At 47.1% G+C, this 13,268-nt stretch overlaps 1 protein-coding gene across 4 annotated transcripts in view; it reads right to left on the reverse strand.

Annotated features, from left to right (window-relative positions):
• The window catches only part of ULK1 (unc-51 like autophagy activating kinase 1), an 80,058-nt gene that overhangs the window by 31,310 nt on the left and 35,480 nt on the right, over positions 1–13,268 (reverse strand). For all 4 annotated transcript variants that reach the window (XM_040576614.1, XM_040576612.1, XM_040576613.1 and 1 more), the window contains exons 10-11: positions 9,962–10,044; positions 5,808–5,858 (exon numbers count right to left, since the gene is read on the reverse strand). In XM_040576614.1, the coding sequence (XP_040432548.1) occupies positions 5,808–5,858; positions 9,962–10,044 (134 nt within the window). The remainder of the gene's footprint in view (positions 1–5,807; positions 5,859–9,961; positions 10,045–13,268) is intronic.

Genomic DNA, 13,268 nt, shown 5'->3' on the forward strand with positions numbered 1-13,268 from the left:
TTTCTGCCTTTACAGGACCTGTGCTAATGACTCCCTGCTTAATGCAAGGAGGAGTAATAACATCTCAAAGAACACTTCTGTTTGAAGTAAAACTACTCCTCTCATTAATTGCACCAGCTGCTACAACATACTTACTCCACTCAACTGGCTAGAAAAATAAAAGTACATCTCTCTGCAATTAACTGTTGAAACAGTGTTTTAATGATAAAGAATGGGAAAATATGCCTTTTAATAAAAGGCTTTAAAACGTTTAGCCTATCAAAGGAGGTTAAAGGATGACTAGCTCGGCGTCTCCCAGCACAAAGAGAGCGGTCGCCCAGCTGCTGAACTCCTCACTCCGACAGGGATGCAACAAGAGCAGCAACAGAAAAACCAAGCCAAAGCAGCGCAGACTTAAAACTGGAACAGTGTAACCGGGGTCACAGCGATCTTCTCCACCCCTCGCTAGCGCTACCAGAAACGGAACGCTTTCCTGCAGACATTAGGCTATCCTGCAAAGGGGGCGATTCAGCAGAGCGCGGGCCCTCGTGCAGCAGGAAGCCCCCCGAGGACTGCTGCGGGTGGCTGCAGTGCCACACAAGCGTGCACACACACGGACGCCTTCCCGGCTTGTGTCAGAACACACGGGCAGCGCTCGCTCCACCACAGCTTTAGAGCTTAGGTCCATACTGAAAAAAATCTTTGCAAAGCTTTGTTAGAGGCTACTTTATTTTTACCCCCTGCATCTACGCTGTACTGGGTTTGTCCCTGCAATGGGCCATGCAGCTAAAACACACCGTCCCACATCCAGTACAGGAACAAGCACCGCGGCACCCTACAGGCGGACGTTCTGGGAGGTCGGTGAAGGACTTGGCACGGAGAGCCACATCGCCCACAGCCGGCATCCTCTCCCAGCTCAGTGGGCTTCCCGCACAGCTGGTGCACTCCCCCCACTCAGGGAACACACACAGAGGGCTGAGAACTCGCCTGCAAGATGGAGAGCCCCAGCCCCGTCCTGCCTCTAACACGCTGCTTCTGATCCCAGATTGACTCCTGCAGAGGAATCCCTACTGCCTTCCCTATACAATTCCCAGAAACCAGGGGGGACATTTCCCCATTATCTTGCCACCTCCTACAGATCAATTCACCCTTGTGCAGACAGACCTCCCCGTTACATAAAGGCTCTTTTAGGAAAAGGTAAGGGATTTTTGAACTGTATCCACATGGGCCTGCTGCAAAACTTGTGCCACTGTTCATTTTTCCTGGAATTTGTATTTTCATCAGAGTCATTTCAGGGCTCTCTCAAGGTCCCTTCCACACTATTTTGGTTTTGTGTTTATTATTGATTTGAACCTGGCTGCGATTGAGACTTTTCTATTTCTGTCTATTTGCTTTGGCCAGCTTTCCACTAATCTCTAAAGGAAGACAAGCAGGCAGGCTTCTCCGCTACCAACTGAAACCCAGATTAAAATTCTATCTGCATGAAGCACAACCTTTAGATACAGCATCTTTAATCATGTTCTTCCTTAAAACCCAAACTCCCCAAATCCACTCTGTAATACCGTGAGGCCCAATACAAAAGCTCCCGCTGCTAAAAATGAACTTTCAGTCCATGCAAGTAGAGCCCTGAGGTTTGGCTCTGACCAGCTATCTGACTCCCATACGCCTGTCGGTGCATTTTTCCCTGCCAGGCACCCAGGAGAGCTTGGAAGCCCGACACTCGCTTCCATCTCCTCCACACGCCCAGGCACTCCCAGTTCAAAATTAAAAAGAGTGCAAACACTTGGCTCATCGTGTTTTCAGCTCAAGTCTGAATGCGGGGAATATTAATGTGAATGGTAGGCCCCCACCCAAATCCAAAAATTGCTGGATTGTAATTGTAATGTAAATAAGTCTGTTCTCGTAATTGTCCTCTCCAACTCGTTCCAGCACCAAAACAGGCAGAGTGGACGTTGCATAACCAAAATCAACTGGTTTCAAACGGGAGAGCTATGAGCTGCAGAGGGAAGCCTGCGCTCCAGCTGTGTGCATCTTGATCCTGGATCCTACACCTGCAAAAATCACTGCTGACAAATCCTCCTACAAGGGGCTGGGCTGTCCTAAAAATAACTGAGCCTCCGGCTTTACAGAAGCTTTATTTGGAATCTGAGTTTTACACGCGTTGGAGAGATGCATTTTTGTTATTATCTGGATTTAATCAAAACCAATCATCAAGAAGTTATTTGACTGCAGTCTCTGACAAGGCAGTAGTTTGAGTGCAAAAACAAAGGACTTGCCTGAAGAATAAGATTGTTTTTAGAGTAAAAAAAAGGTCTTACCACTAAAATTTTTTTTATCTGCACAAGTGATGGTGATTTTTTGCTAGTTTCTACCTGGGTATTTTATGTACACTAAGATTATAAAGATGGAAAAAACAGAAGCCAGACATCTTCCAGACACTTGAACCATCCCAGCAGCATTACCTCGTGCACTTCTGAACCACAATTGCTCATGTTTAAACTCTCAAGTCAGAGCAAAGGAGGTACCAGCTTTGCATTCATTAAAGACAGGAGCAAAAGAACTCCAAAATACTCTGCACGGGTGCCAATTACAATGTGTTTACGGACAGAAAACTTGCACAAGTATCTAATTATGCCTCCTCCTGTGTTATTACTGTAACGCACTGCCCCATCCTACACGGCGATCAGAGGCCTGGCTAGAGACAGACGACATCCTGGCTAGACAGGGTCTTTTAAAGACTTTATTAACAAAATTTTACACATCTATAGTACATTAGTCACATGTACAAAACCCATAATAAAATATAAATAAAGAAACAGAACGTAAAGTGCATGGTTTACTTAAAACCCAAGGCCTTGAACCCACTCTCCAGGCTAAAGCCTGTGGCAATCAGAGCTTTGTGGTCAGCACTGGATATCAGAAGATTTAGGTTCCTTCTTTCACTAAAGGAGTGAGACGATTCAAGGGACGGGAGAATTACCATCCCTCGAAACCTCAGAGGAGAGGATGAATTTGTTAGAAAAGTCATATTTAAAGATTTTTGACAGAAACGTTGATTTTGATGAAACATCTTGAAAAATATGAAAATTTATTGAAATGAGGTAGCTTTGGCAACTTCAAAGTTATCCACTTGGGAATACCGTGGAACTCTTAAATAGCATTATGAAATCCAAAATTTTCGTGCACTAGAAGAAATCCGTATGATTTCATGAGGTGGTAGTCTAACACATATCCCAACAGCTAATAGCTCTTACTTCATTTTTAATTGCTGTGTTTTGACCAGGTCTGGACCAGCCTTCGCAGCATTCGGGAGCCTGGGTGATGTCCTCAGCTCTGTGTGCCGGTGGCAACTCTCCCGTTCTGCCCCTCTGCCTGAGGGCAGATCTGCCTGCAGGGGCAGAGGCCACCGTGCTCAGCTCAGAGTCCAGACGTCCTCAGATGGAAAGTGAGCAGCTCACGTTAAAACCGGTTTGGGACCTAAATGCATGCAGTTATCGGCATCCACAGCACAGGCATCCCCGAACTGTAAGCTCCTTTAGGCTGCACGCTGGGTCCCTGAGCATAGCTGAAGTCTTGGTGCATTCACCATGCAACGGGTATTGTTCCAAACACAGATGCTTGTGCAGATTATGCAGACTCTAAGGGAAACTTGCACGCTCAAATCTGCATGACCTGCTTGTGCTTCCCCTGAAGTCAGTGGTAGCACGATTATCAGTTCCCAGGGAGAATGAAAACACCAGGGCAGGCTGTTCCTCCTCCCAGTTCTCCACTATGCAATCCAATCTGAGCACGACCATCATGATTCAAATGCAGCCATCTCGTCTTCTTCAACGCTTCCCACACCTGTGATGCTGTGCCACACATTTGTGTGAAGTAGCACAATAAACTTCTGGACTTGTTTTAGTTCTGCACACACAGCCAGGGGGCTAGCCCCTGAGCAACCGTGACTGCGTTTTGTCACCTAGACCTGTGCAAATATTAAGCCCCCTACGGTGTTTAGCAGTGCCCTGTACAGCTGAGTTTTTCTTATGAGACCACCACAACCCAGACGCTTGCTGACACACTGGTTCTTCTCTCACGCGTTCGGAAGTCAACAGGACCACTACTTCCACACGCAGCCTCTCATCCAGGCTCTTCACTGCACTTCCCGGAGGCCTCCATCCAGCAGCTGGTGCCTCCACAGCAGACTACGAGAACGATCTCCTCCAGTAGCAGGCTTCTACCAGCGCACAGCATCTTGGAGACTTCCAGCAACGAAGAGGTATTGCTCCCCTCATCTTTTCAAAACCAGTAGTAGTCTCTCCTGCCTGGAGAGGACTCCAGGCTGGGAACATAGACCTGGAGGCGGGGGCCAGCAGGGCAGCAGAGAGGTCTGGAGTTGGGACAGTCCTTACCTGCCTGTACAGGGGCCCTCTTAACTGGGCCTTGACCACACGCCATTAACTTTGGTGCAGATGGGGGCAAAGGCTGAGCTAGAAACCCCTGCTCATAACGGTGCCTCTGGGTTCTGCACAGCAAGTGTGCAGAAGTCGGAAACTGAGGCCAAGCCAGCAGAATCCTTTCATGTTTGCAGGGGGTTTCCTGTTCCTCTGGCCAATGAAGCAACCGAGCAGCTGGAGGTAAGAGATGAGCTGGCTGGCATGCAGGACAGAGCCGTGGGAGCCCTTCCCCGCCCGCAGGGGGATCAGACTCCGAAGGCCGTTTCTCACACAGCAGCGGTACAGCAGGTGCTGAGTGCCGAGCTGGCTTTGGAGCAGTCCTAAACAGGCAGAGCCCTTTCTTGCCTGAAGAGGAGTCCCGCTTCACAGGACTCACGCCACATCTTGCTGCTTTGCAAGCTCCCCTAAACCAGAACCATCTTTTCTTGCCCGCAGGACGGTCACCTACATACACAGTTAGAAATCTGTATCAGAAACAACTGAGAAGCCCTGCTCTTCCCTCCAGGGGCATCCACTGTGACACATGTCCGAGAGTGGCTCCGTGTTCAGAAAGCACCGGGCATGTTTCCTCTGAAACCTCCAGCCCTTGCGTTGGGCACCCCAAATCAGAGCCAAGGTTTCCAGCAGCGAATATCACTTACTTAAGAGATTGAAGGCCCAAGAGGATCCTTCCAGAAAACAGATGACCTTATACGATTCCACTAAACCAAGTCTTTTGGCCAGCACTGTTATATCCCATGCGCTGGCAGCAGCTCGGAACTGTTTTCCCACAAACAAAACTGAATCACAGTACATGTGGTTGGAAATTTGCAAAGTTTTGATTCAGAAGAGGGAAGAAAGAATTCTCAATAGAAATCCGGCTTTGTTTTGGACAGTTCTCACAGAGCACCAGTAAATAACCTTTCTAAAACAAGATTTTGCAAGATTTTGGAGGTAAATGTGGCAGGTTTCAGTTACCAAATGTTCTTCCCATTAGGTGGTTGTACCAAATGTAGCACACCTGACAAGAATGTCACCTTCTTTCTGCCCGTTCACTATCTTGAATTGTCCTACTGATGTGGCTGAAAAAACATGATCTTGCTGCATAATCCTGTTTACCTACAAGCATCCCCACTGGCCAAGCACTTCACAGAGAACAACTGAATGCATTTCAAGGCTACGTTTACCTCTCATTTAGGTTTCTAAATAGCCCCCAAATCCTCCCTTTGAAGATGTCGGCAACATTAAATACATTTTGATAGCAAAATCTGGACACGACACTGTGATGAACCCTGAATCCACACCTAAATAACTAAGAAAACAAAGCAGTCTTTTTGTTTCCTTTTGAACTAGCAGCACAGAAGACACGTCATGGTTCAAAAACTGTTGTAATAGAAATGCGACACTTACATTTCTTCATAGAGGCACTTGCATCCAAGAATGGGTGATGGAAAAACTCATCTGAAAAAATATCAAGAACAATGAGTCAGTGAAAGGAAATGACTGTAAGGAGTTTACAAAGCAGTTAAGCATAACAAGTTACAGTATTTTTACAGTGAATTTTCCACACAGTCCAGTCACTTAACCATGGAATCTGACTGTTGATGCAGATAACACTGGTCAAGAATGCAGATGCAACCGGATGTAGGACTTGCTCAAAAAAATAAGTTAGATAGTGATCCCTGGATCCAAATAACTATAGGGGAAAACAAAAAAACAGTAGCTCCTATGCTACAGGCATCTCTGCAACATCAGTTGGGGGTGGAGAGGGAGATCAGGCTGGCCAGATACACGAATGAAAAAATAAAACGGGAGGAAAAAAAGTTTTGCCAAAAGCATGGCCAAAAGACATGAAGATTTGAACGTTAGGATTCACCACCAGTACAAATGGATTTTTCTTCCCCATAGGGTATTAAAGAACTTGGTAAGGTTTTGCTGCAAGCTACAACTTCAGGTTGCCAGGAGCATAAACCAAATTACTTGCAAATGCTCCCGTCTTCCAACAGCTGTTGCAGTTGTTGGAATGGGATTCAGTTACCAAGGGCCAGAAACTGACTGTCAGGAGCTGGCATGGCCATGTCACAAGCTTGTATCAGCAAGAAGGGGAATTCTAAAATGCAAAGAAACATTAAAAGCCCCAATTCCTGACTGATCAGGACGACAAGATACCCTAATCGTAGGAACCCAGGGAAACTATATGTTTATACCGTGCTGCCGCTAATTCCACAGAAGAGACAAACACTTCTACGGAGTGATCTTCCATGATACACAGAGCCAAACCCATCCTGCACTTAAGGCAGAAATGCATTTTGTAAAAGGCCACCACAGAACTGAAAGCCCAGAACTCCCTTTTACACCAGCACAACTGCTACAGATCTGCTTATTAGGGGAGGATATTCTACTCGTCCAGGTCAAATGTTTCCATCCTGGCTTGCTAGAGACCCTCTACATGTTCCCCTGTCCTCCTAAGCACCTCTCCTGACTCTGCCATCTCCAATCCAGTGAAGTTCTACACCGAGTCCTAGCAGAGCCCTCCCCTCCTCTACCACAATCAGCAACCCGAAGCGACTCAGCCTTTCAGGAGCATTAGTCATGGATCAGCGCTGGCTACTTGGCTAACTGCGAGAGCAGCTCAACTTGTTTTCCCAGCATGGATTTCCTATTGCAACACCCAAGGTTTACAAACTTCTGAATTCTGTAAACAGCTCCTCTTCAGACAGTGAGCTTTCCAGAAAGTAGCAACTGGTTTTGACGTCTTTTTTAAAAAAAGAAAACAACACAACTTAATCCCTCTTTCCCAAGCCGCTCCTTGCCACGGCCACGCCAGGGTCCTGTAGTAAGAGCACGCTGGTTTGGCACTCAGCACAGCAGAAGCGATGCCAGGTTCCTCTGGCAGAGAATGCTGGAATCTCACAGATAAAATCTGCTGTGGACGGAGAACATCCCTATTTGTGAGGAGTTGCTCAGCTGCTGGACTTTCCTGCTGCTTCTTGAGCCCACTCCTCTAGAGGTACCATCCCCTCAGCTACGCTGATTCAGCTGGCTATGTAGTAACATCTGAGGGGGTGGAAATGACTACTGCTTCCATGTTTCCCCCTCCAAATTGCTTGTTAGCTGTGCTTACAAAGCAAAATTTAACAACCCTGCTTGTGATCATCAACAGGAAACTTCAACTTGAAACCCTCCTTGTGCTCCTCTAGATAATCCTGGAATTGCAAAGGCCATCAGTTCTTGATAGAAGAGCAGCTGAGACACACAACAAGCAAAAGGAGCTTCAGTCTTGCATAATGAATGCTTTTGGGTGAACCAAGATGTGGGGGAGCTTTGTGGAGGACGCCACGCACATCTCCAGACAGATTAAAGGGGCCGGCCTCAGGGACCAAGAAGGAACAGCACATCCAGCTCCTCAGTGATCCGCCCTGACCCAGGAGTGCACGTGGATCTTCACCTTCAGAGCACAGAAGGGTAAAGGGACAGCTAACAAAGGCACTGACCATCAGCCAAACATTTTTTATAAATAGCATACGTGGACAGAGTAGCCTCTGGTTAGTTTGCCAGTAGCAGGACACAGTACCGGTGTACCAGGAGCCACCTAAGAGAAATGGCTCGGGGATCTGCTTCAGATGGGATCTTGAGCTTCAGGACATTCAGTCTGTGCACTGCTGGCCACTGGCAGCAGCTGAAAACATGATGGTAGGTGGGCACAGAGATGTGCTCCCATTTAAACACTGCTACTGTTTTGGCAAGAGGCATCATCTGGCAGCGTCCTGAGCTGACACTAAGGAAAGGAATAAAGGAACGTTCAGCAGGTGTAGTTCAGGGTCTGAGCCCCCAGGAACATAAAGGAGCTGAAGACCTAGCAGCAGAAGACAGTAGGGGAAGGAAAACAGTTGTGTCACAAGCAGGGATGAAGCTCATACTTCAACAGAAGTAAACAGGAGAAAGGAAGGAGAGGTGGATGAGAAAGATGCCAGACAGCCATTGAGATCTGCCTTCTATGAGGCACAAGGTCCACCTCAAATACAGGCTCCTCTAGGAACCTGCAAACCCTCCCTGAGAAACAATTCTATCTCACAAGGACATGCCAATCTGCAGAGAAAAGGATCCCTTATGTGATTAACAGGCAGCAATCTCTATCCAGCAAGATGTGCTGTAACCGTTGTCTTGAGTGAAATCAAAGCATATTATCTCAAATTTCCAAGTGTTAGAGACAATGACTCATGCAGTCTACTCCCAAGAGGTACAAAACCAGCTTATAGGGTGGCTAAAAAGGTTTACCAGACTCCATTTCTGACAGAGGGGAAACAGGAGCCTCAAATGTGTTTTTCTTTTGAAATGTACAGCAGCATGACAGAAGCAGCAGAGATGCACAACCCAGAGAGAAGGTCTGCAGGGACTGCTGAGAGATACTTATATTCGGTCTGTTTGTAGCTTCAACAACTCCCTTTTGAAAAGGCTTGTGTTCTCCCTTCTGCACTGCAGCGAGCAGTAGTCCTTCACATTCAGCACTGGATAATTATGATCAGCCTTGGTTAATCCATGTACTTGCTGTACCCAGATGACAGCGTCCCCAGAAAGGCTTTCCCAATAACTCTAATCCAAAAGAATAACAGAGGCTGCAAAACAATCTATCTTCATCAACTAGCATGTGATGCCCTGCAAGAAACAAACCACCTGTGCTGATAAGCAACAAAAAATAACAAAACTAACCCCCAGAAGACAAATACCAAACACTTTTATCCAAGTCTGACTAAAAAGTAATACTCTGAAAGCACAAACAAGCACACTTTACTCTCAAGGAAAAACACAACGGATGTGCAAAAAGCAGCTAATTGTTGGCTGGTGTTGTGATGGTGCACAACTGATATTCAACACAGATCCGTGCGCTTTGAGGCCCCAGCAGCAAGGAAACCACTTAAACAGGCTTGCCCAGTGCCAAACCTAATTCAAACACGGAGGCTGGAGGAGCAAACTTACCCATTCACCAGCAACACAAGCTAATGGAAGCAAAGCTTCTGTTTGTTCTTCTCTGAACAGCATTGCTGTTCTTCTCTGCATTCAGAGGCTAACACACCGTCAGGACCAACTTCCTTGGTGAGGAAGACAAGGAAGACAACATTCTCGTCCCAAGAAAGGTCTAGACTCTCTCTTTCTCTGAACTGCCTAGCACCTAATGATTGTTCTCAGCCTAGAAGGAATTAAGACACTGAAAAAAAAAATTTAAAAAGGAAGTCTCCATGTCAGTCAAGTCAGGAGACAGGTCTATAGTGAGAGTCAGAGAGTGTATACATTAAACGGATACAGCTTGCAGCTTGGGGAAGTAACTGTGACAGTAAGAACTGGGATGCACAAGATGCACGTTTCCCCTGACAGCATGCTTAGCAACACAAGTTCAGAGACTACAAAAGCAGAAGCTGGGAGAGGGAATGCAAGTAAGAAGCCAGGTACTACCAGTCTGGATGCTTTTCCTAACACCGGCCAAAACCACGGAGGTCTGTGCAGTGCAATAGGTCAAGGAAGGCACAGACAAGCAGCACAGCCAGAACTGGAAGGAGGTCTCTTACCGAAGTCCATGCGGTCCTTGTGATTGCGCTGCAGAAGGCCCAGCAGCAGCTGCCTCAGGTGGCTCGATGTCTCCCTGGGGATGCTAGGATTGAAAACAAAAGCACGTAAGAGACCCTCCATCTACTGAAGCTACTTCTGCATATTCACGAAGGCAAACTGCAAGTGCAAACTCACTTTCTGCCTGCTGGGCTAGGAACACCATAGGAACTCACTGGAGAGAGGCTGGACAGGAACATCTCTGCATCTGTTTGGCTTTTACTCCCCATTGTCACTGCTAAGGCCACAGTGAATCGAGCTTTAGTGGCCTCTCCCATGAGCACCTGCAGATCCTTCCCTTCCACTGCACTTCCAACCCTCTTGTTCTCAGCTCAGTCTAGTCAATATGCAATATTTTGCACACGCTGAATAAAATATCTTCTCCTTGCTCTAACAGGAATAAGGAGGTCGTTAAAATGAAGCAGCTACTGAGGGGAAGCTCCCAATCAGGACATTCGTGGTGAAATGTATCACCAGTCACTGCCATTTTATTAAGGCATTTCTTTTTAAATGCTGCTTATGTAAGACTGGCAAGTGACCTCTGTCTATTTGCTTCTCAATATACATCATTTATTAATCAAAGGCCAGTAAGATATGAGCATCTGGCACTCAAGCAAGCTAAAATTAGTGCAGCTATTTCCCTACTTTCCAGTTTAGCTAGGAAGAAAATTCTCTTTTCAATGGCCACTACAGCACAGAAGAGCCAGCAAATCGTTGCTCTCTCCAACCCCACAAGCAGACTGGGGAGAGGCCAGGTCAGCTCTTTATAACCCTGATATACTGCAAGAAGCAGGGAATAAATGAACAGATTAAGGAAGGGAAAGTAGAGTTCAGCTCTTGCCTAAGTGGATTCAGTTCTGCTGCCTTTCCTCTGTAACCAGCAGTGCAGTTAGGGGCTGTATTTGCAGCGTCCTGCCTGCAGCCAGAGCAGAGCTCTCCAAATTCAGCGTAGGTGGCTCCAACTCCTTTCAGCGTTAACTCTGTTTATCGTGGCTGTGCCCAGCATGGCCCCACGGTCTGCCAAGCTTTCCCCTCTCCCCACGCAAGGGTCAGCCGAGGTGAAGGCATGTGTGCTCAGCCCAGTAATTCCAACCGCGCTGAGCCCGAGCCGACTCGGTCGCACAGCACGTGGCTCACTCGAGCAGTGCTCCGCTCTGCTGGGCTGGCATCGCTCACCACCCTGAAGCCAAGGCCGACCACATGGGGTGACACAACTGCTCCTGCACCATTTCCACCGTGTCGCAGACAGGGTGAAAAAGAAGCTGGGTCAGAAGTGTGAGAGTGGGGGGAAAGAAGAGCTAGCTGGCCCTGCCAGAATCTCGTTTGGTTTGGCGTGAAACCAGAGATGTTGGGCAAGGTGTGTATTTATATATATTCTGTGAAGTCCTAGGCCTCGCTTGTGCAGGAATTTGAGCCCAGTGATTCCTAGAACAGAGGATCATGCCAAGCATCCGTCGTGCTTGTTTGTGCTGGAGGAGCTGCTTTTCCATCCCTGACACTCTAACGCTTGTGTGGGTCTTCCCAGGCTGACAGAGGGGGCACCGGGGCTCTGGAAGGGATGCAGTTAAACCAAGCCTCAGTTTGAGCCAAGAGAAAACAACGGCTTGTCAAAAAAAAGGCGTGCCTCAGAAGCACACCACGTAATGGAATAACCCAGCATACCACAGCTAACAGTCTCCTGAAAAATACATTAGTGCAGGAGTCCTGCAGTCCTCCGGTGTTATCGTCATAACTTATTTATCCATGACACAAACTGCTCATCCAAAACGAGTCTGTTTCCCAGCAATGACTTGAGCTTTTGTATGATTTTAAAGCCAAGAAACAGGCAGGTCAAGTAGTAGACCTCAGATGTCAGAACAGACTGAGGACAGTGCAGATTAACAGCCTGTTTGTCTCCTCATACCTCTCACCTCTAAACCATCAAGCTTCGAAACCTACAGTATTGTTTTCCAAGGCCATCTTTTTAAACAGCAGCAACAAAGCTGCCTCCTTCCTCCCGTGAGCTACTATATACTTTGCCATTCAAATCAGGCAACGAATGTTAGTTATTTAGATCGGCGCTATTAAAATTGTGAGGCCTTTGGGCTTGGTCCTACCGACACGGGCTCCCCGCCTCCGAATGGCATTTCACCTGTCAGCAATAGCATCGGCTTGGGAGGCAGAGGCTGCTGCTGAGGGTTTAATCAGCTCTTCCCCACCCCACTCCCAGGCCAAAACACACCGCTTTCCGTGGGGATGCTGGGGAGGTGGGTGCCAGCATGCCTAGCCTCGAGGAGAATGAAACCAAACCCTGGCACTGCTGCAGTCTGAGAATGAGATCTCTCGAGTGGTTTCGTGTTTCATCCTGCGCTGGCAGGGCTGACGGAGGCAGTTTGTTCGTGTTTACTCAGGAAATAGCACAGATTGTGGCTCACATTGAAGAGACAAATGGACAAGCTTGGGAAAGCATTAACAAAAGGCCACTTTGGATCCAACTTCTATGGTGGAAAAAAAATGGGCTTGGATTTAAACTTTGGTGATATTTGGGAGTTAAAAAGCAGAGATGAGTGAAAATTGTAAACGCAGTGGCTCTAGCGAGCTCCTAATGAAGAAAAAGGACTAATCCCTACACGAACAGACATGCTCTCCTCTTATAGCTGAGTTTCATTCCTCCCCTTGGCTGTCTCCTACTGCATACACGAGCCAAAGCAGCAGCAGGGCAGCACGATCAGCGCAAGGGTACTTACTAACTGTAGGGATTTATTTCTCTCTTTGTAAGAGGCACTACCTCGAAGGTGAGCAGCCATGTTTAAGGCTGTGCAGGGGAAACAGAAGGGCTGCTTTCTGTTCACACAGACTATTCGGCTCCAGCTATGTAGGAGTGGTTTTGTTCCGAATTGTTTTGTTTGGGTGTTTTACTCTATCACACCCTCTGGTTCAATCCAGAAGAGTATGCAGGTACACCAAATTTAATTCTGATTGAAGTTTGCCCCTTCACCCCAAAAATCAAAAAATGAAGTATTTAAAGGGAAATTAAATGCATAGCACAAGTCATTGGTAAGAGGTCTGGCTGCTTTGTAGTTCCTTCTACCCACTCTTAAAGCTGTCTGAACTAACAAGGAAAAATCCAGATCAACTCAATGAACTTCCAACATATGTGGCTGCATGAGCAGCTCTGCCAAAAGGAAGCTAACTTTCTGGTTAAAAATGCCTTCCAGAATTTGGATGTGTAATCTGGAACTTCAGCACTTTCTCTATACCAGGCTGAGGTTTCAAAAGCAAGCATGAGGT

Source organism: Cygnus olor, chromosome 17 (genome assembly GCF_009769625.2).
Source record: "Cygnus olor isolate bCygOlo1 chromosome 17, bCygOlo1.pri.v2, whole genome shotgun sequence".
Classification (NCBI taxonomy): domain Eukaryota; kingdom Metazoa; phylum Chordata; class Aves; order Anseriformes; family Anatidae; genus Cygnus; species Cygnus olor.